Here is a 25,873-nt window from a genome sequence, read left to right on the forward strand (position 1 = left end):
CACCTGGCAGGCCTAACTTTATTGCAATATTAACACTAAATGTTCATGTATTGTTGGTTAGTTTTAGAGCAGAACCACAATGGGTTTGGTTCACAAGAAGAGTAGAATCCCTGATTTTTGTCTTTGTAAGTGCTTTAAATTACCGCTGTCCCATCTGAAGAGCGCAGATAGCTCTCGTGTAGCTTTGCGCGAAATTCAAGTAACAGTTTACTTGTCTACTAGGCCACGCTCATTCACAATGACCTAAATCAGTAAATCAAAAATCCACTTTTTTAAAGAACTTTATAATATTTTAATTCACTGCAGAATGCAATTTTTGAGGAATAACAATCAACACAATCTCGATAGTTACAATTTACGAAATACCAGTAGTTTTTCGACTTCTGACGAAACACTGGTTTTGCAATAACTGAATAACCATATTCCAAGGCCATGACCTTGAGCGACACGAAACTCTCGACGAATTAAATGTATCTGAGTAATTTTTTACAATATTCATCAACCAATCAACTGCAAGTCTTACACGCGAGGCGAACACAAGTTTCTCTCAGTTCAACCAACTATAAAAGATAAAACTATAACCCTTGTCATATCAAAGTGAGAGAATGGGTACCTCATACGTTCAACTAACGTATTTAGTTTTTATTTTATTTTCTAACAAGGAGTTAGCGTTAAGCACAGAAGATGACGTGACTCCAACTCAGAAATATATGCCAACATTATCATTCTCTCAGACTGAAACAAAGGAAACTTTCACTCATGTCCCAACTGATACGACTCCAAAAAATCCAATGTTTACTTTTGTACCGATATCTCGCGCGACTGAGAAAAGCGAAACATCTAGTAAATTATTGTCTTCCGTGATCGAAAACGAAGCGATTAATGTCACCGTTTCTTCGACTGAAACTGTAGAAACGTCAACTCCCGTTTCCAAAGCCTTCGAAGAGTGGTATAAAACTGATAAAGTAATTAAACAGCTTGCAGAGAATGCCGTTCGTAGAATTCTACCAATGATAATAAGATCTGGATCGAATGTGAACGTATCTGCAAACTGTCTGGGAAGTGGATTAAAACTGTTGAGAGGGATTCGTAATATAAAGGAATGGGCGATTCGAAGTAAGTTTATGTAATGTTTCATTATGACAGACAAACTTTAGGTCATTAAGAAAATGGTAGAAATGTTGTTAAGTTATTTATTTATTAAGTTATTGTATTTAGTTAAGACAATGTAATACAATAAGTATAGATAACGTGGGTTAAGGACGTTCGACTCGTAATCCGCGGGTTCGAATCCCCGTCGCTCCAAACATCCTCGTCCTTTCAGCCGTAGGGGCGTTGTAATGTTACGGTAAATCCCACTATTCGTTGGTAAAAGGAGTAGCCCAAGAGTTGGCGGTGGGTTGTGATGACTAGCTGCCTTCCCTCTAGTCTTACACTGTACAATTAGGAACTGCTAACGCATATAGCCCTCGTGTAGCTTTGCGCGAAATTCACAAAACACTAAATATATTGTTGTCTATCATTTAAGACAATATAGTACACTAAGCAAACATTTTTTTGCACATCATTTAAGACATTAGAGTTTCTAGTAGAGTGAAAATGTTTTTCAATCGTGAAAGATTATCCCTCAGGACAACAAAGAAATACAAGTGAAATAAAACGCAGGCCAGCTATTATATGACAGAATACGTAAACAGTTAAACCAATTTTGAAAAATATGACTTTGCTCCTTGCGTTATCCATATCCATAACCAACCTATAATTTTTATAGTCATTGATTCCGTTTTTATAGGCCAAACAGATTATTTCGTACAATAAGTGCTTTAAAAACACTAACGTGTTTAGCCTAATCTGCTAATTTATACATCGAAATGATTTTAGACCAGAAACTGGTTTAGAACAACTTAGATTCAGCCATGACACATTAAATAATATTTTTCATTACAATCGTTTTATTTTCCCAGTGCATAATGAACTAGATACAGTAAGTGTTATTTAACTTACGTTTTGTGATTTATTCATAAGATTTATTTGTTTTCATTAGAAACCACCGTCTAAAGCTAGCGTACGATACAAAAACAACTCGGCGCGGATGACACTGAATTTCAAAACACAAAAAGTTAGTTCGCAAATGTCTCGCGAGATTACAATAAAATAAATTTTATTTAATAATTTAGAGAAAAATTCGGGAATTTTACTTTAACTTTCATATACCTTCCCTTTTTTGTATTCTACATCTATATTATTAATTTTAAAATTCTATTAGACTTACATTTATTAGTAATTCTGTGAATAGTATTACTGTGGATATTACTTAAAATAAAAACCTTGTATTTATTAAAATAAAATAATTAACGGAAAATTTATTCATCATTGGTTTTTAATATTAAAGTAATCTCCCTGATATAGACGGTTTACAGGTATCTCATGATGATATGAATCATATCTCTCATAAAGTGCGTAAGAATTATCTATCTATTTTAGTCATTTACGTTATCGACCATGTTAACATTTTCGTTGTCCATAGAGAGAGCAGTTCATTTCAAATCTATTTCCGTTGGCCATAGATGAAATGGTTTATTTTAAGACTACTTTTATTGTCCATAAGGAAGCAGTTTGTTTTTGTTAGGTAAATGGTATATTTTAGAACTGTTTTCGTTGTATATAGAGTGTGTATGCGTGTTTTCTTACAGCAAAGCTACATCGGGCTATCTGCTGACTCCCCCGAGTGAAATCGCACCCCTAATTTGAGGGTTGTTAATCAAACAAAACAAACAAACAAAACTCTCGTTCACACTCTCGTTTCTAAATTTCAAGCAAAGCTACACGAGGGTTATTTACCCTAGCGGTCCCTAACTTAACAGTGTAAGACTAGAGGGAAGGCAACTAAGCATCACCATCCACCGCCAACTCTTTGGCTACTCTTTTACCAACGAATAGTGGGATTGATCGGGACATTATAACGCCCCCACGGCTGAAAGAGCGAACATGTTTGGTGTAACGGGGATTCGAACCCGCGATCCTCAGATAACAAGTCGAGTGCCTTAAAGGCCTGGCCATGCCGGTTTCACGGGTTAAGAACCAGTACGCTGTTTTTTCCAGATAAAGGCCACCTATAAATTGGCGGTGGGTACTGCTAATTTCCTACTCTCTAGTTCATAAGTTAAAAATTAAGGACAACTATTAGCACATAGCCCTGTGTGTAGCTTCACACGAAACATCTGAAACAAAATAAAACAAAATTAAGATTTCTTAACATTTTGTTTATTATTTTTTGAATATTTGTTGTTGTTTTTTTAGTTCTTATTTGATTATATTTTGTTTGAAAATCGTTTCTCTCCCTGAAAACAGTAGCTTTGACTTACGTCTATCGTAACAAATTTCAAATAAGAATTGTTTTTAGCGGTAATTTTTAATAATTTTGATAATTATTGAAATTAAAACGTACTCAACATTTTAAATCGTGTTTTTTTAAATCAACTCTCCCTTCTTTTTGTTGGTTTATTTGTGAAAATTTAGTTCAGTGTTATTCTATTTTCCTTTACGTCTAAATGTTTATATATTCTGTGAATATTTTCTCTCTCCCTCTCCGTTGACGAATTTTGATCAAACATTAATTTAAAAAGTTCTTTTTCAGTGTTAGACGCTACAGGAAAACCACCAGGAGGCATCTTGACTGGGACAATCACAGGCTTTGGTTCTTATGACGAATGTATGAATATTGTTGCAACTCAATCTCAGAAGGAGTTATTCAGAGGAAGTTACTGTACGGTTTCATTTCGTCCACCTTTACCTCCTAAACCCAGATTTTACTCTATAAAAGGAAATCTTAAAGGCTTTGAGGACGTACGAAAAGATAATGCGGTAAAGAACTTTTCTTTCTCACCAACTGAAAGAAAACCTAATTTTGATAATTTGAGTAAAACTTCTCTATTGTTAATTTTGTACGACAGATGGCGTTCTAACTTGACTTGAAACGTAGTCGCTTGTGCATTTCTAATTGTACGCTAATTCATTTCTATCTTTTAAAATAGCATAGAATAATTAACACATCATGTTGGATACGTATTGCCACCCAGGTACTGGTTAAATATTCTATAGAAAGTTATATAAATTAAGGTTTAGGAACAACACTGTTTATATATCACAGTCGCTCAGTCCTAGCGATAAAAGAGTTGACTTATTTATGACTCCAATAACGGAGTTTCGATTATTGCGGCAGGCAGAGCACAGTTGGCCCATTGTGTAACTTTTACGACAAGCATAATTATTGAACCACGTGATAATAGTTTTGTTACGTTAACCTACATTTCTATGAAATTCGGTTGTATACAAGTAATCCGACCCCTGTGTTCCCTGGTGGTGAAGTGACACCTGGTTTAAATACCCGTGGTGCACAGCACAGACAACCCGTTGTGTAGCTTTGTGTTTAACTTCGAAGAAACAAACCGATACCTGTAATTAAGCACGATAGAAAGACACCAAAAACTTAAGAATATGAGTTAAGATTTTTAACAACCAATTTAGCCTAACCAAAAAAACTTCATTCTAATCATATAAAGAACTGAGGAATGGGCTTATACTATTCAGATTCGGTAGTTCGGATGGAGAGAACAAGTGATCAGCAACAAAAGTTCGATAATAATAAATAATTATGGTGTTAGATAGTGATGACGATGGTTTGAATACATCATAATTACATGGTGGTGTTAGATAGTCATGGCGATGGTTTGAATACATCATAATTACATGGTGGTGTTAGATAGTCATGGCGATGGTTTGAATACATCATAATTACATGGTGGTGTTAGATAGTCATGGCGATGGTTTGAATACATCATAATTACATGGTGGTGTTAGATAGTCATGGCGATGGTTTGAATACATCATAATTACATGGTGGTGTTAGATAGTCATGGCGATGGTTTGAATACATCATAATTACATGGTGGTGTTAGATAGTCATGGCGATGGTTTGAATACATCATAATTACATGGTGGTGTTAGATAGTCATGGCGATGGTTTGAATACATCATAATTACATGGTGGTGTTAGATAGTCATGGCGATGGTTTGAATACATCATAATTACATGGTCATGTTAGATAGTCACGGCGATGGTTTGAATACATCATAATTACATGGTGGTGTTAGATAGTAATGGCGATGGTTTGAATACATCATAATTACATGGTGGTGTTAGATAGTCATGGCGATGGTTTGAATACATCATAATTACATGGTGGTGTTAGATAGTAATGGCGATGGTTTGAATACATCATAATTACATGGTGGTGTTAGAGAGTCATGGCGATGGTTTGAATACATCATAATTACATGGTCATGTTAGATAGTCATGGCGATGGTTTGAATACATCATAATTACATGGTGGTGTTAGATAGTGATGACGATGGTTTGAATACATCATAATTACATGGTGGTGTTAGATAGTAATGGCGATGGTTTGAATACATCATAATTACATGGTGGTGTTAGATAGTCATGGCGATGGTTTGAATACATCATAATTACATGGTGGTGTTAGATAGTAATGGCGATGGTTTGAATACATCATAATTACATGGTGGTGTTAGAGAGTCATGGCGATGGTTTGAATACATCATAATTACATGGTGGTGTTAGATAGTGATGACGATGGTTTGAATACATCATAATTACATGGTGGTGTTAGATAGTAATGGCGATGGTTTGAATACATCATAATTACATGGTGGTGTTAGATAGTGATGACGATGGTTTGAATACATCATAATTACATGGTGGTGTTAGATAGTCATGGCGATGGTTTGAATACATCATAATTACATGGTGGTGTTAGATAGTAATGGCGATGGTTTGAATACGTCATAATTACATGGTGGTGTTAGATAGTAATGGCGATGGTTTGAATACATCATAATTACATGGTGGTGTTAGATAGTCATGGCGATGGTTTGAATACATCATAATTACATGGTGGTGTTAGATAGTCATGGCGATGGTTTGAATACATCATAATTACATGGTCATGTTAGATAGTCATGGCGATGGTTTGAATACATCATAATTACATGGTGGTGTTAGATAGTCATGGCGATGGTTTGAATACATCATAATTACATGGTGGTGTTAAATAGTCATGGCGATGGTTTGAATACATCATAATTACATGGTGGTGTTAGATAGTCATGGCGATGGTTTGAATACATCATAATTACATGGTGGTGTTAGAGAGTCATGGCAATGGTTTGAATACATCATAATTACATGGTGGTGTTAGATAGTAATGGCGATGGTTTGAATACATAATAATTACATGGTGGTGTTAGATAGTCATGGCGATGGTTTGAATACATCATAATTACATGGTGGTGTTAGATAGTCATGGCGATGGTTTGAATACATCATAATTACATGGTGGTGTTAGAGAGTCATGGCGATGGTTTGAATACATCATAATTACATGGTGGTGTTAGATAGTAATGGCGATGGTTTGAATACATCATAATTACATGGTGGTGTTAGATAGTCATGGCGATGGTTTGAATACATCATAATTACATGGTGGTGTTAGATAGTCATGGCGATGGTTTGAATACATCATAATTACATGGTGGTGTTAGAGAGTCATGGCGATGGTTTGAATACATCATAATTACATGGTGGTGTTAGATAGTAATGGCGATGGTTTGAATACATCATAATTACATGGTGGTGTTAGATAGTTATGACGATGGTTTGAATACATCATAATTACATGGTGGTGTTAGATAGTCATGGCGATGGTTTGAATACATCATAATTACATGGTGGTGTTAGATAGTCATGGCTATGGTTTGAATACATCATAATTACATGGTGGTGTTAGAGAGTCATGGCGATGGTTTGAATACATCATAATTACATGGTGGTGTTAGATAGTAATGGCGATGGTTTGAATACATAATAATTACATGGTGGTGTTAGATAGTCATGGCGATGGTTTGAATACATCATAATTACATGGTGGTGTTAGATAGTCATGGCGATGGTTTGAATACATCATAATTACATGGTGGTGTTAGAGAGTCATGGCGATGGTTTGAATACATCATAATTACATGGTGGTGTTAGATAGTAATGGCGATGGTTTGAATACATCATAATTACATGGTGGTGTTAGATAGTTATGACGATGGTTTGAATACATCATAATTACATGGTGGTGTTAGATAGTCATGGCGATGGTTTGAATACATCATAATTACATGGTGGTGTTAGATAGTCATGGCGATGGTTTGAATACATCATAATTACATGGTGGTGTTAGAGAGTCATGGCGATGGTTTGAATACATCATAATTACATGGTGGTGTTAGATAGTTATGACGATGGTTTGAATACATCATAATTACATGGTGGTGTTAGATAGTCATGGCGATGGTTTGAATACATCATAATTACATGGTGGTGTTAGATAGTCATGGCGATGGTTTGAATACATCATAATTACATGGTGGTGTTAGATAGTTATGACGATGGTTTGAATACATCATAATTACATGGTGGTGTTAGATAGTCATGGCGATGGTTTGAATACATCATAATTACATGGTGGTGTTAGATAGTCATGGCGATGGTTTGAATACATCATAATTACATGGTGGTGTTAGATAGTCATGGCGATGGTTTGAATACATCATAATTACATGGTGGTGTTAGATAGTCATGGCGATGGTTTGAATACATCATAATTACATGGTGGTGTTAGATAGTCATGACGAGGACCTGAATACATAACAGCTTGCTTCGTAGATAAACTAAGTAATTTGAAACTTTCCAAGCTTGGGTTTTAAGTGTGAATACGACATTCCATAATTTATATTCTTGACTATACTTAAGAATATATCGAATAACTGGCAATTTTAAAATAATTCTGTAAATATTTTTAGTGTTTCTAGTTTGTCTTGTCTGCGAGCATTATTTCTAACAGGCAAATCTCTATAACAAAACAGCTAAACGCTTCCAGTTAAGCCTCGCTTGCGTAAGTTTCTAGTTTGTCTTGTCTGCGAGCATTATTTCTAACAGGCAAATCTCTATAACAAAACTGCTAAACGCTTCCAGTTAAGCCTCGCTTGCGTAAGTTTCTAGTTTGTCTTGTCTGCGAGCATTATTTCTAACAGGCAAATCTCTATAACAAAACTGCTAAACGCTTCCAGTTAAGCCTCGCTTGCGTAAGTTTCTAGTTTGTCTTGTCTGCGAGCATTATTTCTAACAGGCAAATCTCTATAACAAAACTGCTAAACGCTTCCAGTTAAGCCTCGCTTGCGTAAGTTTCTAGTTTGTCTTGTCTGCGAGCATTATTTCTAACAGGCAAATCTCTATAACAAAACTGCTAAACGCTTCCAGTTAAGCCTCGCTTGCGTAAGTTTCTAGTTTGTCTTGTCTGCGAGCATTATTTCTAACAGGCAAATCTCTATAACAAAACTGCTAAACGCTTCCAGTTAAGCCTCGCTTGCGTAAGTTTCTAGTTTGAATGCAACAGGATAATTATAGAATATCAATTATTTCTCGCGTGACTAGTTTGTCAAAATCACATTCGAAACCTGTTTACGTGGCTTATAACAAAAGGTTAGATAGTAAAAAAAAAATGGCTGTAGGCTTATAAGGATGTATATTAAGAGTAAAAGTTGAATAGGTCAATGTCTTGCCTATGGTAACAAAAATGTAGTTGTATGTTTTAAATTAAATGCATCATTACGTATAATTCTTCAAATGAGTATCTTAAATGCACCATATGAGATAAAGTGTTGTTATTGGGTAACTTTAAAGCATCATATGAGATAAAGTGTTGTTATTGGGTAACTTTAAAGCATCATGAGATCAAGTGTTGTTATTGGGTAACTTTAAAGCATCATATGAGATAAAATGTTGTTGTTGGGTAACTTTAAAGCATCATATGAGATAAAGTGTTGTTATTGGGTAACTTTAAAGCATCATTTGAAATAAAGTGTTGTTATTGGGTAACTTTAAAACATCATATGAGATAAAGTGTTGTTATTGGGTAACTTTAAAACACCAAATGAGAAAAAGTGTTGTTATTGGGTAACTTTAAAACACCAAATGAGAAAAAGTGTTTTTATTGGGTAATTGTAAGGCACCATATGAGATAAAGTGTTGATATTGGCTAACTGTAAAATCCCAAATGAGATACAATGTTGTTATTGGGTACCTGGATTTAAATTTGATGACGAAGAACTCATATTTTTTAGAAAATAAACGTTTGAAGACGGTTTGGTTGAGTAGTGAAAAAAACACTTTATAACAAATGTACGACAGTATTATACCATCCTCAAGTAGTGGACATTGTCCGTAGTGTCTGTAACATTTAGACATTTTCTGTTACAGCCATACATTAACCTGTTCAGTGCCGCAGACGAGATAACTCGTCGAAGCCGATCGGTAACACAGTGCCACGGACGAATTAATTCGTTCTTAATAATACCCACCTTCAACGCTAGATGTCAGCACCATACATGCATCTGACCTACTTACAAATTGTTTCTCTATCAATCCAAAATGGCGTCACGAAAAACGTTACAAAATGAGGAAGCATTGGAGTTGTATTGTAGCAGCTGAAATATTTGGCAGTCAACAGATTAAAGGAACAAATGAGTTTAGGTGAAACAATAATAAGAGATAGATAACATTTCAAACTAACAATGCAGTACTTACTTACTGATCTTTGTTCATCTTTTGAACAGCTTACTGATTTTTGTTCATCTATTGAACAACTTACTGATCTTTGTTCATTTATTGAACTACTTACTGATCTTTGTTCATCTATTGAACAGCTCACCAATCTTCGCCCATATATTGAACAACTTACCGACCTTTGTTCATCTATTGAACAACTTACTGATCTTCGTCCAGCTATTGAACAACTTACTGATTCCAATTCACCAACTTAACAATTGACTGATATTTGTTCACCGTTATAATCCACCCATTAGACCATAAACTGACAATACTAATCCACCCAGTAGACCACAAAGTGACAATACTAATCCACCCATTATATCAGAAAGTGACAATACTAATTCACCCATTAGACCACAAAGTGACAATTCTAATCCACCCATTAGACCACAAAGTGACAATTCTAATCCACCCATTAGATCACAAAGTGACAATTCTAATCCACCCATTAGACCACAAAGTGACAATACTAATTCACCCATTAGACCACAAAGTGACAATACTAATTCACCCATTAGACCACAAAGTGGCAGTAGTAATCCACCCATTAGACCACAAAGTGATAGTATACTAATCTACAAAGTGAGTCATAATTCCACCTGTTGCATATAATACCATAATATGAATGTCAAAAAAAAACTTTTGCAATGAAAAACATGATTGCTGCTGAGCCAACAGAGAATCAACCCCAAATTTATATTGTGTATAAAATAAATAAATTATACTTGATTTGTTCATAAGTAAATACTGATGTAAAAACGGGATAATTTCTGAAATACTACCAGTTATAACTTGTGACAAGGAAAAAAAATCGAAGATGTTCTGAAATAGAAAATAAATCAGATTTCTATAATCTATAGATATTAAATTTGATATTTTATTGTTATTAGTTTTGGAGAACAATTGGTGTTGAAAATGCCCGATTTTTCTACTTCTTGTCCTTCCGGTTTGGGGTTTGTGTTCCTTCGACTTGTGGAAGACAGGACATTGAAAACATTGCAAACGCAGGTAAGAGTCTAGCTTTCCATCTATTGAGTGGAAGTAGCCAGGGACATTTTGATGACGTAATATTACTGAAGACTAATAACACAGGCCTGCGAATTTAAATTTCGTAAAAGTTATTTGGTTTTAATTATGGATTTCCCATAATTCAGCTATGTAGATTTTATAAATAATTAAACATATTTTTTTTATATCATGTTTTTACATTTCGGAAAGAAAAAAAGAAACTCTTACTTAAATCAAATTATTGTTTCGGTTACCACAATGAACATTTTTTATTATTTTGTTTGTTATGTTTGAATTATAATACGATCGTTAAGTCTTTCACGTCGCGTTCTGTCTAGAGAATCTATATCCAGTGGTTGTCAACATTTTAAGTTTAACAAAATGTGACCCGATTTCAGTGAAAATGATTTACTTACGTAAAAGTTCAAACGACGTTTTGAGAAGAATCCGCACGTGATGGATAACATTTTCGGGTTTAACGTGCAACGTTGACAACCACTGTCCCACTGAAGTATGTTCACGTACTAACAACACTAAAATCCGCGGTTAGATTATCAGCAGCGGGACACAACAGATAGCTCAATGTGGCTCTGCTCTCAGCGGGACACAACAGATAGCCCAATTCGGCTCTGCTCTCAGCGGGACACAACAGATAGCCCAATGTGGCTCTGCTCTCGACAAATCAATCAACTTAAAAATAAATTATTAAAATAAATAAAATGGAAGCAGAAAGAAAGGTCAAGGTTTCTTTCAGTTTACCGTGTTATCGTCAGACAGCCCTTAAATATCTGATTGTAATATATACCTGAGATAAGTAACTATCCATAGAGCAGTGTACTATAGTCCAATGTTTCATTTCTTGTAGCTGCCAAGTATGTCGGTTTCGTAGCTTCAGTTCCTCGGTGTGAAGTGAAAGAAGCCACTTCGTTTTCAAATGGACAGATTGCTGTAATGTAAGGACTTTTTGAAACTAAACTTTACTTCTTGAATAAAGCGAAACTAATACTACGAAACTCGTATTTAAGAAAAAATGGTAGAACAGGTAAAAGTCAACTTTTATATCTTCAGAATTCCTAACTCAAATTTTATATCTTCAGAATTCCTACTAACTCAACTTTTATATCTTCAGAATTCCTACTAACTCAACTTTCATATCTTCAGAATTCCTACTAACTCAACTTTTATATCTTCAGAATTCCTACTAACTCAACTTTTATATCTTCAGAATTCCTACTAACTCAACTTTTATATCTTCAGAATTCCTAATAACTCAACTTTTATATCTTCAGAATTCCTACTAACTCAACTTTTATATCTTCAGAATTCCTACTAACTCAACTTTTATATCTTCAGAATTCCTACTAACTCAACTTCTATTTCTTCAGAATTCCTACTAACTCAACTTTTATATCTTCAGAATTCCTACTAACACAACTTTTATATCTTCAGAATTCCTACTAACTCAACTTTTATATCTTCAGAATTCCTACTAACTCAACTTTTATATCTTCAGAATTCCTACTAACTCAACTTTTATATCTTCAGAATTCCTACTAACTCAACTTTTATATCTTCAGAATTCCTACTAACTCAACTTTTATATCTTCAGAATTCCTACTAACTCAACTTTTATATCTTCAGAATTCCTACTAACTCAACTTTTATATCTTCAGAATTCCTACTAACTCAACTTTTATATCTTCAGAATTCCTACTAACTCAACTTTTATATCTTCAGAATTCCTACTAACTCAACTTTTATATCTTCAGAATTCTTACTAACTCAACTTTTATATCTTCAGAATTCCTACTAACTCAACTTTTATATCTTCAGAATTCCTACTAACTCAACTTTTATATCTTCAGAATTCCTAGTAACTCAACTTTTATATCTTCAGAATTCCTACTAACTCAACTTTTATATCTTCAGAATTCCTACTAACTCAACTTTTATATCTTCAGAATTCCTACTAACTCAACTTTTATACCTTCAGAATTCCTACTAACTCAACTTTTATACCTTCAGAATTCCTACTAACTCAACTTTTATATCTTCAGAATTCCTACTAACTCAACTTTTATATCTTCAGAATTCCTACTAACTCAACTTTTATATCTTCAGAATTCCTACTAACTCAACTTTTATATCTTCAGAATTCCTAGTAACTCAACTTCTATATCTTCAGAATTCCTACTAACTCAACTTTTATATCTTCAGAATTCCTACTAACTCAACTTTTATATCTTCAGAATTCCTACTAACTCAACTTTTATATCTTCAGAATTCCTACTAACTCAACTTTTATATCTTCAGAATTCCTACTAACTCAACTTTATATCTTCAGAATTCCTACTAACTCAACTTTTATATCTTCAGAATTCCTACTAACTCAGCTTTTATATCTTCAGAATTCTACTAACTCAACTTTTATATCTTCAGATTCCTACTAACTCAACTTTTATATCTTCAGAATTCCTACTAACTCAACTTTTATATCTTCAGAATTCCTACTAACTCAACTTTTATATCTTCCTACCAACTCAACTTCTATATCTTCAGAATTCCTACTAACTCAACTTTTATATCTTCAGATTCCTACTAACTCAACTTTTATATCTTCAGAATTCCTACTAACTCAACTTTTATATTTTCAGAATTCTAGTAACTCAACTTTTATATCTTCAGAATTCCTACTAACTCAACTTTTATATCTTCAGAATTCTTACTAACTCAACTTTTATATCTTCAGAATTCCTACTAACTCAACTTTTATATCTTCAGAATTCCTACTAACTCAACTTTTATATCTTCAGAATTCTTACTAACTCAACTTTTATATCTTCAGATTCCTACTAACTCAACTTTTATATTTTCAGAATTCCTACTAACTCAACTTTATATCTTCAGATTCCTAGTAACTCAACTTTTATATCTTCAGAATTCCTACTAACTCAACTTTTATATCTTCAGAATTCCTACTAACTCAACTTTTATATCTTCAGATTCTAACTCAACTTTTATATCTTCAGAATTCCTACTAACTCAACTTTTATATCTTCAGAATTCCTACTAACTCAACTTTTATATCTTCAGAATTCCTACTAACTCAACTTTTGTATCTTCAGAATTCCTACTAACTCAACTTTTATATCTTCAGAATTCCTACTAACTCAACTTTTATATCTTCAGAATTCTTACTAACTCAACTTTTATATCTTCATAATTCCTACTAACTCAACTTTTATATCTTCAGAATTCCTACTAACTCAACTTTTATATCTTCAGAATTCCTACTAACTCAACTTTTATATCTTCAGAATTCCTACTAACTCAACTTCTATATCTTCAGAATTCCTACTAACTCAACTTTTATATCTTCAGAATTCCTACTAACTCAACTTTTATATCTTCAGAATTCCTAATAACTCAACTTTTATATCTTTAGAATTCCTAATAACTCAACTTTTATATCTTCAGAATTTCTACTAACTCAACTTTTATATCTTCAGAATTCCTACTAACTCAACTTTTATATCTTCAGAATTCCTACTAACTCAACTTTTATATCTTCAGAATTCCTACTAACTCAACTTTTATATCTTCAGAATTCCTAGTAACTCAACTTTTATATCTTCAGAATTCCTACTAACTCAACTTTTATATCTTCAGAATTCCTACTAACTCAACTTTTATATCTTCAGAATTCCTACTAACTCAACTTTTATATCTTCAGAATTCCTACTAACTCAACTTTTATATCTTCAGAATTCCTACTAACTCAACTTTATATCTTCAGAATTCCTACTAACTCAGCTTTATATCTTCAGAATTCCTACTAACTCAACTTTTATATCTTCAGAATTCCTACTAACTCAACTTTTATACCTTCAGAATTCCTACTAACTCAACTTTTATATCTTCAGAATTCCTACTAACTCAACTTTTATATCTTCAGAATTCCTACTAACTCAACTTTTATATCTTCAGAATTCCTAGTAACTCAACTTTTATATCTTCAGAATTCCTAACTCAACTTTTTATATCTTCAGAATTCCTACTAACTCAACTTTATATCTTCAGAATTCCTACTAACTCAACTTTTATATCTTCAGAATTCCTACTAACTCAACTTTATATCTTCAGAATTCCTACTAACTCAGCTTTTATATCTTCAGAATTCCTACTAACTCAGCTTTTATATCTTCAGAATTCCTACTAACTCAACTTTTATACCTTCAGAATTCCTACTAACTCAGCTTTTATACCTTCAGAATTCCTACTAACTCAACTTTATACCTTCAGAATTCCTACTAACTCAACTTTTATACCTTCAGAATTCCTACTAACTCAACTTTTATACCTTCAGAATTCCTACTAACTCAACTTTTATACCTTCAGAATTCCTACTAACTCAACTTTTATATCTTCAGAATTCCTACTAACTCAACTTTTATATCTTCAGAATTCCTACTAACTCAACTTCTATTTCTTCAGAATTCCTACTAACACAACTTTTATATCTTCAGAATTCCTACTAACACAACTTTTATATCTTCAGAATTCCTACTAACTCAACTTTTATATCTTCAGAATTCCTACTAACTCAACTTTTATATCTTCAGAATTCCTACTAACTCAACTTTTATATCTTCAGAATTCCTACTAACTCAACTTTTATATCTTCAGAATTCTACTAACTCAGCTTTTATGCCTTCAGAATTCTACTAACTCAACTTTATACCTTCAGAATTCCTACTAACTCAACTTTTTTATATCTTCAGAATTCCTACTAACTCAACTTTTATATCTTCAGAATTCTACTAACTCAACTTTTATATCTTCAGAATTCCTACTAACTCAACTTCTATTTCTTCAGAATTCCTACTAACACAACTTTTATATCTTCAGAATTCCTACTAACACAACTTTTATATCTTCAGAATTCCTACTAACTCAACTTCTATTTCTTCAGAATTCCTACTAACTCAACTTTTATATCTTCAGAATTCCTAGTAACTCAACTTTTATATCTTCAGAATTCCTAGTAACTCAACTTTTATATCTTCAGAATTCCTAGTAACTCAACTTTTATATCTTCAGAATTCCTACTAACTCAACTTTTATATCTTCAGAATTCCTACTAACTCAACTTTTATATCTTCAGAATTCCTACTAACTCAACTTTTATATCTTCAGAATTCCTACTAACTCAACTTTTATATCTTCAGAATTCCTACTAACTCAACTTTTATATCTTCAGAATTCCTACTAACTCAACTTTTATATCTTCAGAATTCCTACTAACTCAACTTTTATATCTTCAGAATTCCTACTAACTCAACTTTTATATCTTCAGAATTCCTACTAACTCAACTTTTATATCTTCAGAATTCCTACTAACTCAACTTTTGTATCTTCAGAATTCCTACTAACTCAACTTTTATATCTTCAGAATTCCTACTTACTTATTATTAACAGCCACAGTAAAATCTGAGTTCCACCAATTTTTTTTTTATTATAACACTTATCCCACTAGCCTCGTGTTATACGGGTTCTGCTACACAATTCAGATATAAATAAGAGAATTCTGGTGGTTGATTTCATGTCATATTTCCCCATTCATGTAAATCTTACCGTTTCCTCACGATTATGAGAAAAATAAAGTTTCAGGCTGTACTGGGTATGTTGTGAAACGTCTTTCTTCTCTTTCAGTTAAAAATATATACGGACGTTTCGTTTTTAGTTAACTTTAACTTATTACATATCCAGAGCAGTTCTTAGCGGTTTCGTGGCCTTAATGACGACCGGCACAGTAATCGAGCTGTTCTATATCAAGTGGAAGGATCAACCAATAGAAAAACAAGGTAAGAAAGAAACGCTTTTATGTATTCAAATAACCACTGATTAAGACTAATCTAATGTAGATGATGTTTTTTAGGTAGTCAAAATTTGAGCCTTATGGTTGATTTTCATTCTACGTACCGAAACGTCGTGAAACGTTCTTTAAACTGTACTGAGTTACTTAATATAAAAGGTGTAAAACACCACAGTACAACCGTCAGTAGCTTTAATCACTTTTATCTTAACGTGCCCACTACGGGTTTCGGTAATAGCTGTCACTAATTTTTTCCCTTCGAAACTACATGTTAACAGATTAGTAGCATTACAGAATAAGAAAAAAATATTATGACTTACATTTTATGAAACCTTAAGTCTAACGGTGAACAAAGCCTTAACTTGTGAGTTACGAGAACTTAATTAATAGACAAAAATAGCTCTGATGTTACATCATAGTAAAACTATCTGTAATCTTTATCGTAGTATTCTTAACTAACCCACTTTGTGTTTAAGTAAGAACAGCTCATTATAATATAACTTAAACTGATCCAATAGTTGCCAAAGAGGAGTTTCGTTCAATGCTATAGCGCTACCTTACGTCGACAGGGTTAAAATACACCAAGTTCCAATGAAAGTGAAGTCTCAAGATACGTCACACTTATGATTTCTCAGATAACCTTCTACCAGATTAAGGGATAAAAAATGTTTTATCATGTAAAGAATAAAATAAATATATTTAGGCAGATTAAAAGATAAACTATAAGTTTTATCAGATTAAGGTATAAAACGTCATCCTATGCCAGATAATTTAATTAAATATTATGTCTCACTACATTAGACGCTAGGCTCCTTTAATGTTATCGTCTTCTGAAAAATTGGGACAAAACATTAATAAAAGAACATCCCCTTGACCTATTTAATTTCAAAAGTTATTAAATTAGCTTTTCTCGTTTTATTCTGTTTTACTGTTTTATTCTTTTCTTTACTGTTTCACTGTATTATTCGTTTCTTGTTTGTTTCACTGTATTATTCGTTTCTCTACTGTATCACTGTATTATTCGTTTCTTTACTGTATCACTGTATTATTCACTGTGTTTGAGTAAAGTTACATTTCATAGTTTAATATTGGTTTTCTACAGTGTATACCAATTGTTAACATTTCATAGTTTAATATTGGTTTTCTACAGTGTATACCAATTGTTAACATTTCATAGTTTAATATTGGTTTTCTACAGTGTATACCAATTGTTAACATTTCATAGTTTAATATTGGTTTTCTGCAGTGTATACCAATTGTTAACATTTCATAGTTTAATATTGGTTTTCTACAGTGTATACCAATTGTTAACATTTCATAGTTTAATATTGGTTTTCTACAGTGTATACCAATTGTTAACATTTCATAGTTTAATATTGGTTTCTACAGTGTATACCAATTGTTAACATTTCATAGTTTAATATTGATTTTCTACAGTGTATACCAATTGTTAACATTTCATAGTTTAATATTGGTTTTCTACAGTGTATACCAATTGTTAACATTTCATAGTTTAATATTAGTTTTCTACAGTGTATACCAATTGTTAACATTTCATAGTTTAATATTGATTTTCTACAGTGTATACCAATTGTTAACATTTCATAGTTTAATATTGGTTTTCTACAGTGTATACCAATTGTTAACATTTCATAGTTTAATATTGGTTTTCTACAGTGTATACCAATTGTTAACATTTCATAGTTTAATATTGATTTTCTACAGTGTATACCAATTGTTAACATTTCATAGTTTAATATTGGTTTTCTACAGTGTATACCAGTTGTTAACATTTCATAGTTTAATATTGGTTTTCTACAGTGTATACCAATTGTTAACATTTCATAGTTTAATATTGGTTTTCTACAGTGTATACCAATTGTTAACATTTCATAGTTTAATATTGGTTTTCTACAGTGTATACCAATTGTTAACATTTCATAGTTTAATATTGGTTTTCTACAGTGTATACCAATTGTTAACATTTCATAGTTTAATATTGGTTTTCTACAGTGTATACCAATTGTTAACATTTCATAGTTTAATATTGGTTTTCTACAGTGTATACCAATTGTTAACATTTCATAGTTTAATATTGGTTTTCTACAGTGTATACCAATTGTTAACATTTCATAGTTTAATATTGGTTTTCTACAGTGTATACCAATTGTTAACATTTCAAACACTCTTTTCGTTATTTCTATTCAGTATTTAGTTACTATGTATATTGTATAATCCCTACAATTCCAGGACTCGCTGTGCAGTTGGTGTGCTCTTTGTATATTGTATAATTCCTACAATTCCAGGACTCGCTGCGCAGTTGGTGTGCTCTTTCTCTGTTTATTCCAACCTTCAGAACCTCTTTAATACGAGTTCTGCGGTCGATAATTTACGAGCTCTACACGGTTTGAAAGTCATTTCCATAAACTGGATCGTCTTATGCCACACGTATCTCTTTGTCAACTTCCACGTATTTCGTGAGTCTTTTTTTACGTTTTATTCCGAAATACAGTATTAGTTTTGCGAGGTAATTTAAAATAACTAAATAAAGCTTGTATCTAGCAACATAACCCAGCCTGTATACCACGTGTGTGTATCTGAAACCTATAGTTTCTTTGTTTTAAAATTCGCGCAGATCTACACGAAGGCTACTTGCGCTAACCGTCTCTCATTTATCAGTGATAGAGAAGAGGGAAGGCGGTTAGTCATCACCTCCCATCGCCAGCTATTGGAATACTCTTTTATTAACAAATTATGGGGTGGACCGTTACAGCTGAAAGATGTTCTACTTTGCGACCCTCTGATTACGAGTCGAGTACCCGAACTATCTGGCAATGTTCAGTCACCAAATACATAATGTATTCTTTAGTAATACACTAATAATACGAGTATAATTAACCACCTGGTCCGGCATGGCCAGGCGTGTTAAGGCGTGCGACTCGTAATCTGAGGGTCGCGGGTTCGCATCCCGGTCGCGCTAAATATGCTCGCCCTCCCAGCCGTGGGGGCGTTACAATGTTACGGTCAATCCCACTATTCGTTGGTAAAAGAGTAGCCCAAGAGTTGGCGGTGGGTGGTGATGACTAGCTGCACTTCCCTCTAGTCTTACACTGCTAAATTAGGGACGGCTAACACAGATAGCCCTCGAGTAGCTGTGTGCGAAATTCCAAAACAAACAAACAAAGAAACAATTAACCACCATTGACACTAGTTTCTCTTCCAAACTATAAGTTTATCTGTTTTTCAGGTAACTTAAAGAGAAGCACTGTTTTCCCAACTGAATTTGGCTTTCAAGCAATATCGAATGGTTTCGTCTCGGTAGATACGTTTTTCTTTGTGAGGTAATACCAACAGCTTTTATTTACCCAATAACGTAATTAATATAGTCTTCATGATTTTGTGTGCATCCTGGAGAGAGCTGGAAATTTTGGCAACAAAGTTTGACCAAGAATATGACTTTTGTTCTCTAGTTAATAACGAAAAGACGTAAGTTTTCACATCAAACAATCTTTGTCTTTATTAAACTGCAAAGGCTAATAAACGTTGATTGAAATAAATATTTTTGTTGTTTAAAAAATAGAGGTCGCTTTCTCCTAAAAACACTTCATCTAATTAATATTCCTGCGTAGTACATTTAATTAAAAATAGTCGATATACTGGGACCTTTTGTGTTTAATAGTGCCATCAAATTATTAGTTTTTTTTTAAATGTTTTTGTCTTAACTTTCCAAAAGTGAATTCAAGCCATATTTTGGTATTTATTCATCTGTTAAATGGATCGTTTACCTACTGATCCATTTCCAAGAAAGATGACGAACAAATGACTTTTTTTTTTTCAATAACCTAACTCTTTCGACGAACTTAAATCTCTGTAGGGATCAAACCTTCAAACGTACGTTTAAAACCTATTGGTTTTTAGGCTAATTTACCTTATTTGGTGTTTATATTTATGAAACAGAACTCCAGTTCAAAGTTCAAATATTTACATGTCTTTCACTTTTTTTTTAAACCAAATGTTTCTCTGGAATAACAACTTTGTCTCAGTAATTCATAAAATTGTATGCTTATTACTTGAGATAAGCCGGTACATAATTGTTTTGTTTTTTTTCATAGTAAAGAAAAACAGAGTTATATTTTTTCCCTTTCTGTCAGTGAATCTGAAAGCTCATTAACAACGTTAAGCCATTAACTTTAACCTTTCAATTTCGCATGATAATTTACAGTGGAAATAGTAAATAAGTTTCCATATCTTGCTTGCTTTCTGTTTCTCTCATTTTTCAGTGGTTTTCTGGTTGTTTACACTACCCTTAAGAGCGTCAAGGAAGTCAACGGAAGATTCAGCATTCCCGTCTTTCTCATGCACCGTTATATCCGGTAGGTACCTGCCCTCTAGCTTCAAAGTTTTAATTAACAGATACGAGGTAATGACTTACCGAAATAGACAGAACAGCCAGTGTGAACATTTACAAGTACTCGATCGTTTTGAAAATTCAAACCAATTCATTTTTTTTAAATCTTGAAAGAAAGTTTGTTTGTTTGTTTTTGGAATTTCGCGCAAAGTTACGCGAGGGCTCTTTGCGCTAGCCGTCCCTAATTTAGCAGTGTAAGACTAGGCAGCTAGTTATCACCACCCATCGCCAACTCTTGGGATACTCTTTTACCAAAGAATAGTTAGATTGACATTAACTATATAACGCCCCCCACGGCTGAAAGGGCGAGCATGTTTGGTGTAACAAGGATTCGGACCCGCCACCCTCGAATTACGAGTCGAATGCCTTAACCCACCTGGCCATGCCGGGGCCTGAAACAAAGCTACATCAATGTTCAATCCTTACTTAAGCATAATGAAGTGAAAAATCATGTGAGTGTCTAAACTAAACTGAGGATGTACAACATAAGAATGACATTTTATAAAGTTGTGATGAAGTATGTGCTATTTCCAGAGTGCATCTTTAACAGACACTACTTAAGTAAAGGAATATATAGTGTTCAAGTATCTTATCTGGTGCCTTAACTTGGAGAAATTAAAGGATTAATTTATTGTAAGATAGTCATGAGTTAAAAACCTTTATTATAGTTGTAAAAGTTATTATTATTGTGTTAGGCCCGGCATGGCCAGGTAGTTAGGGGGCGCTCGACACGTACTCCGTGGGTCGCGGGTTCGAATCCCCGTCACACCAAACATGCTCGCCCTTTCATCCGTAAGGGCGTTATTATGTGACGGTTAATCCCACTATCCGTTGGTAAAAGAGATGTCCAAGAGTTGGCGGTGACTGGTGATAACTAGCTGCCTTCCCTCGAGTCTTGCAATGCTAAATTAAGGACGACTAGCGCAGATAACCCTCTAGTAGCTTTTCGCGAAATTAAAAAACAAACAAACGAATTATTATTGTATAAACCATTATTATAATCCTTTTTTTATGACAAATAATTTAAAAATAAATTAAAAATAATAGTAAGATACATTTAATTAACTGTATGTAAATTACTTACAAACTAAATATAGGCTTTTATTAAATTTGTTTTAGAAACAGCATATTAACATTGTTTTATTTTTTCTCACCAATGTTAATTATACCGAACCTTCCTATTAGCAGTAAATATTTATTTTACGATTTATTACTGCGTTTATAATAATTTCGTTAACCTATACTGTGTTGTTTTCGCTTCATCCAGATTGGCACCTACACTTCTGATGGTTTCGGCTATTGTAATCATTATTCCATTGCTCGGTTCTGGACCTCTCTGGAACGAAACATTGGAGTTCGAAGTGGAAGGTTGTAAAAACTGGTGGTGGTCCAATGCTATTTTCTTGAACAATTTTATAGGAAATGAAAAACAAAGAGTTAGTGTTTGTTGGTAAATTCTGAACTAATTGTTATGTGTTGAATTTACGTATGTTATTGTATTATTTAATTTAAAACGGCGTTTAGTGGTTACTCAAACATCAAATACCAAAACATCTGGATGTGTGTGTTTTTTATCTTTGTCGTACGAAACCGTTTTAGTTATTATTTCACCTAAGCCTAAAACTAAATTTCTGCTTCTGATAGGCCTAGTAGTTAATGAGTTGATGATAAAATGATAACGGACGGTGAGTCTGGTTCTCTATGAGTAACGAGTTCCCGCTGGAACAGCGGTGAGTCTAGGGATTTACAAAGTTAGAATCAGAGGTTCGATTCCTTTCGGTAGACACAGAAGATAGCCCGATATGGCTTTGCTATAAGAAAAACACATACACGCCCATGATTGATGCTAAGTTGACGTGAAAACACCCACAAAAAATCGTAACCACCATTTTGTAGCCGTGGTAATAAACCGTGCATTTTTTTTACAATATTCGCACTACTTGTAAAATATAAATAATATTTAAAAATTACAGGTGGCGTTCACGCGCTTATTAGTGTACTCCACCTTGTAGATATGTTCTGATTATTGACAGGTCATTCCATGGTTCCATCCATTTATTAAAAATACGCTGTCATATAAACCTATGCAGTGTTGACTATCTTTGATTCTTATATTTGGACTGGGCCCAGCATGGCCAGGTGGTTAAAGCACTCGAATTTTTTATCCAAGGGTCGCGGGTTCGAATCCATGTTACACCGATCATGCTAGCTCTTTCGGCCCTGAGGTCGTTATAATGTGACGTCCAATCCCACTGTTCGTTGGTAAAAGATTTGGCGGTGGGTGGTGATGACTAGCTGTCTTCTTTCTAGTCTTATACTGCTAAATTATGGATGGCTAGCACAGATATCCTTCGTGTAGCTATGCGCGAAATCCAAACAAACCAAATATTTGGGCTGGGCGTGGCCCAGCGGTTAGCGTGTCTTAACTACATCTTTGAGGTACTATGTCTTTGAGGTATAAATGCGTTATAAAAGTAACAGTTAAGTTCGATATTCGGCATATGTTAAACCGTATCTGAAACGGTGTTTGCCGTCTAGTTAAACCACATCTGATCAGCAGGCCTAAAATGGGAATAATTCCTGATTTAGCTGTTCAGCTAATGGGTCGCATGAGGGCGCTGTTTAAGTTCAAAATAATACTCCAGTTTTCTACCAGCTTGCTTGTTCTGCTGAAGAAATGCCGTAATCTTGATTTCGGTGTATAAATTTAAAGGATGATGGATTGTTTGAAGCTAAGCATGAAGTAATTCTGTGTGTGCCATGTTGCCATCCCGCTGTCTACCACTAGGGGTTTACAAAGTGGAAGGAACAAAACATTAACTAATTTATTTGTTGTTGTTTTTTAAGAGACATCCACTTAACTTACGATGAACACGAAACTGATGCTTGTTGCATAACATACTCTTCAAAAAAAGAAACGCAAAAGGCAAAATTTGAGACATATTGTTAACAAGTTTACTCCGGGTAGTTCTGTATGACATGTGTGAAACTTTGCACATTCACTGCTGAACATCCAAAGTCTGCAAAGGCGAAGTCCACGCTCACTAGTTGAAGTTTAACGTCACTCAACGTCAATAACGAGTATGCCCCCCGTGAGCATCAATAACTGCTTGGCATCTCCTGCCCATGGAAGCGATGAGATGACGAATCACATCCTTTGGAATGGTTGTCCATTCAGCTTGCAAAGCTGCTGCAAGCTGAGGTAGAGTCTGTGGTTGCGGTTGTCGCCGTCGCAGACGTCGGTCCAACTCGTCCCAAAGATGTTCGATGGGGTTTAAATCTGGTGATCTGGAGAGCCAGGGAAGAACGTTGATGTAGTGGTGTCTCAAGAAGACAGTGGTGAGTCGGGCTGTGTGAGGACGGGCGTTGTCATGTTGAAAAACGTCGTTGACGTTCACCAAGATGGGTTGCACATGGGGCCTAAGAATCTCGTCGACGGTTGCGTACGGTCTGATCGGAAATCCTACGCAGCCCTGGTATGGTTGAAGCAGTAGACGTCACAGTGGTGGTCCTACCCCGAAGGTGACGTAACCGGAAGTAGCGATCTTGTGCGGGCGTGGTCACACGAGGTCTGCTAGATCGAGGACGGTCACGAGTTGATCCATGTTGTTGGTGACGATTCCATTACCTTGTGATGGTGCTTGGGTGGACATTCACAGCTCTGGCAACATCTGATCGAGATTCGCCTGCTTCCAAGCGACCAATGGCGTTGTTGCGTTGTGCTTCAGTCAGTCTTGGCGTAACTGTATTGCGTGTCGGTGGCTTAACACTGAGCTATGGAAACCGAGAACCCGTCACTTTTATACGGATTTTGCACATGTTGCACTTGCAGAACATGCAGATTTTTCAAACAAATTTGTTGGACACGAATGCGTTTTGGCGAAAAATCCGATGTTTTCCTCCTTTTTCAAAGTTCACAACTTTTATTGTCATTTTGGTCTGACAATCAGTGCCTTAACACGTGTAACATCACATACTCTGAGCTTGTAACGTTATTACATATATTTCTCTTTAAAATAACAAAAATATCCCTTTTGCGTTTCTTGTTTTGAAGAGTATATACTGAATTTTGTATAACGTTTCGTATCTTGGTACATAATCGTGTCTTACTGTTAGAGACGAAACGTCGTTCAGACATAAGCCTAATTATCCCACATATAGCTGTAACAAGAACTACGTCGTAATAATGGAGATACGATGAGGATACAACTTGTTAAGAGCAATTGATTTGATGGAAAAAATGAATTTTTAAATATTTTTTTTGTATTTATTAAATCCCGTAATCACAAATGAAGTTACGACTGGTAAATTTTAAAACTTATAAACAACAACCAGTGATTGTTTATACGGAATTTAAGGCTATAAGTGCTTATTTTGCATGTCATTGCTGTCAAGACACTCGGCCCAGCATGGCCAAGCGTGTTAAGGCGTGCAACTCGTAATGTGAGGGTCGCGCGTTCGCATCCCCGTCGCGCCAAACATGCTCGCTCTCCCAGCCGTGTGGGCGTTATAATGGTACGGTCAATCCCACTATTCGTTGGTAAAAGAGTAGCCCAAGAGCTGGCGGTGGGTGGTGATGACTAGCTGCCTTCCCTCTAGTCTTACACTACTAAATTAGGGACGGCTAGCACAGATAGCCCTCGAGTAGCTTTGTGCGAAATTCAAAAAACAAACAAACAAAACATGTTGTTAACATGTTTTTTCCATGTTAGTCTTGAGTCGAAAGTGATACCAAGGAATGTAATGTGTTTGCTCGAGTAGCTTTGCCCGAAATTCAAAAAAACAAACAAACAAAACACTCTGACAGAATGTAAAAGAAAAAAAATATCTCAACATATTCGAA

At 34.3% G+C, this 25,873-nt stretch overlaps 1 protein-coding gene across 2 annotated transcripts in view; it reads left to right on the top strand.

The window, feature by feature from the left end:
• Nucleotides 1-567: 567 nt before the first annotated feature.
• Nucleotides 568-25,873, top strand: part of LOC143247671 (nose resistant to fluoxetine protein 6-like) — a 34,382-nt gene continuing 9,076 nt past the window's right edge. Inside the window, exons 1-9 of one of the 2 annotated variants that reach the window (XR_013026657.1) lie at nucleotides 568-1,116; nucleotides 3,638-3,864; nucleotides 10,630-10,747; nucleotides 11,613-11,700; nucleotides 16,517-16,611; nucleotides 18,929-19,099; nucleotides 19,870-19,963; nucleotides 20,903-20,995; nucleotides 22,298-22,466. Coding sequence is in view for 1 of the 2 variants with exons in the window: in XM_076496054.1 (XP_076352169.1) it covers nucleotides 606-1,116; nucleotides 3,638-3,864; nucleotides 10,630-10,747; nucleotides 11,613-11,700; nucleotides 16,517-16,611; nucleotides 18,929-19,099; nucleotides 19,870-19,963; nucleotides 20,903-20,995; nucleotides 22,298-22,466 (1,566 nt within the window). In the remaining variant the exon portion in view is untranslated. The remainder of the gene's footprint in view (nucleotides 1,117-3,637; nucleotides 3,865-10,629; nucleotides 10,748-11,612; nucleotides 11,701-16,516; nucleotides 16,612-18,928; nucleotides 19,100-19,869; nucleotides 19,964-20,902; nucleotides 20,996-22,297; nucleotides 22,467-25,873) is intronic. The other variant, XM_076496054.1, reaches the window with a different exon arrangement.

The sequence above is a fragment of the Tachypleus tridentatus genome, chromosome 3 (genome assembly GCF_004210375.1).
Source record: "Tachypleus tridentatus isolate NWPU-2018 chromosome 3, ASM421037v1, whole genome shotgun sequence".
NCBI lineage: Eukaryota > Metazoa > Arthropoda > Merostomata > Xiphosura > Limulidae > Tachypleus > Tachypleus tridentatus.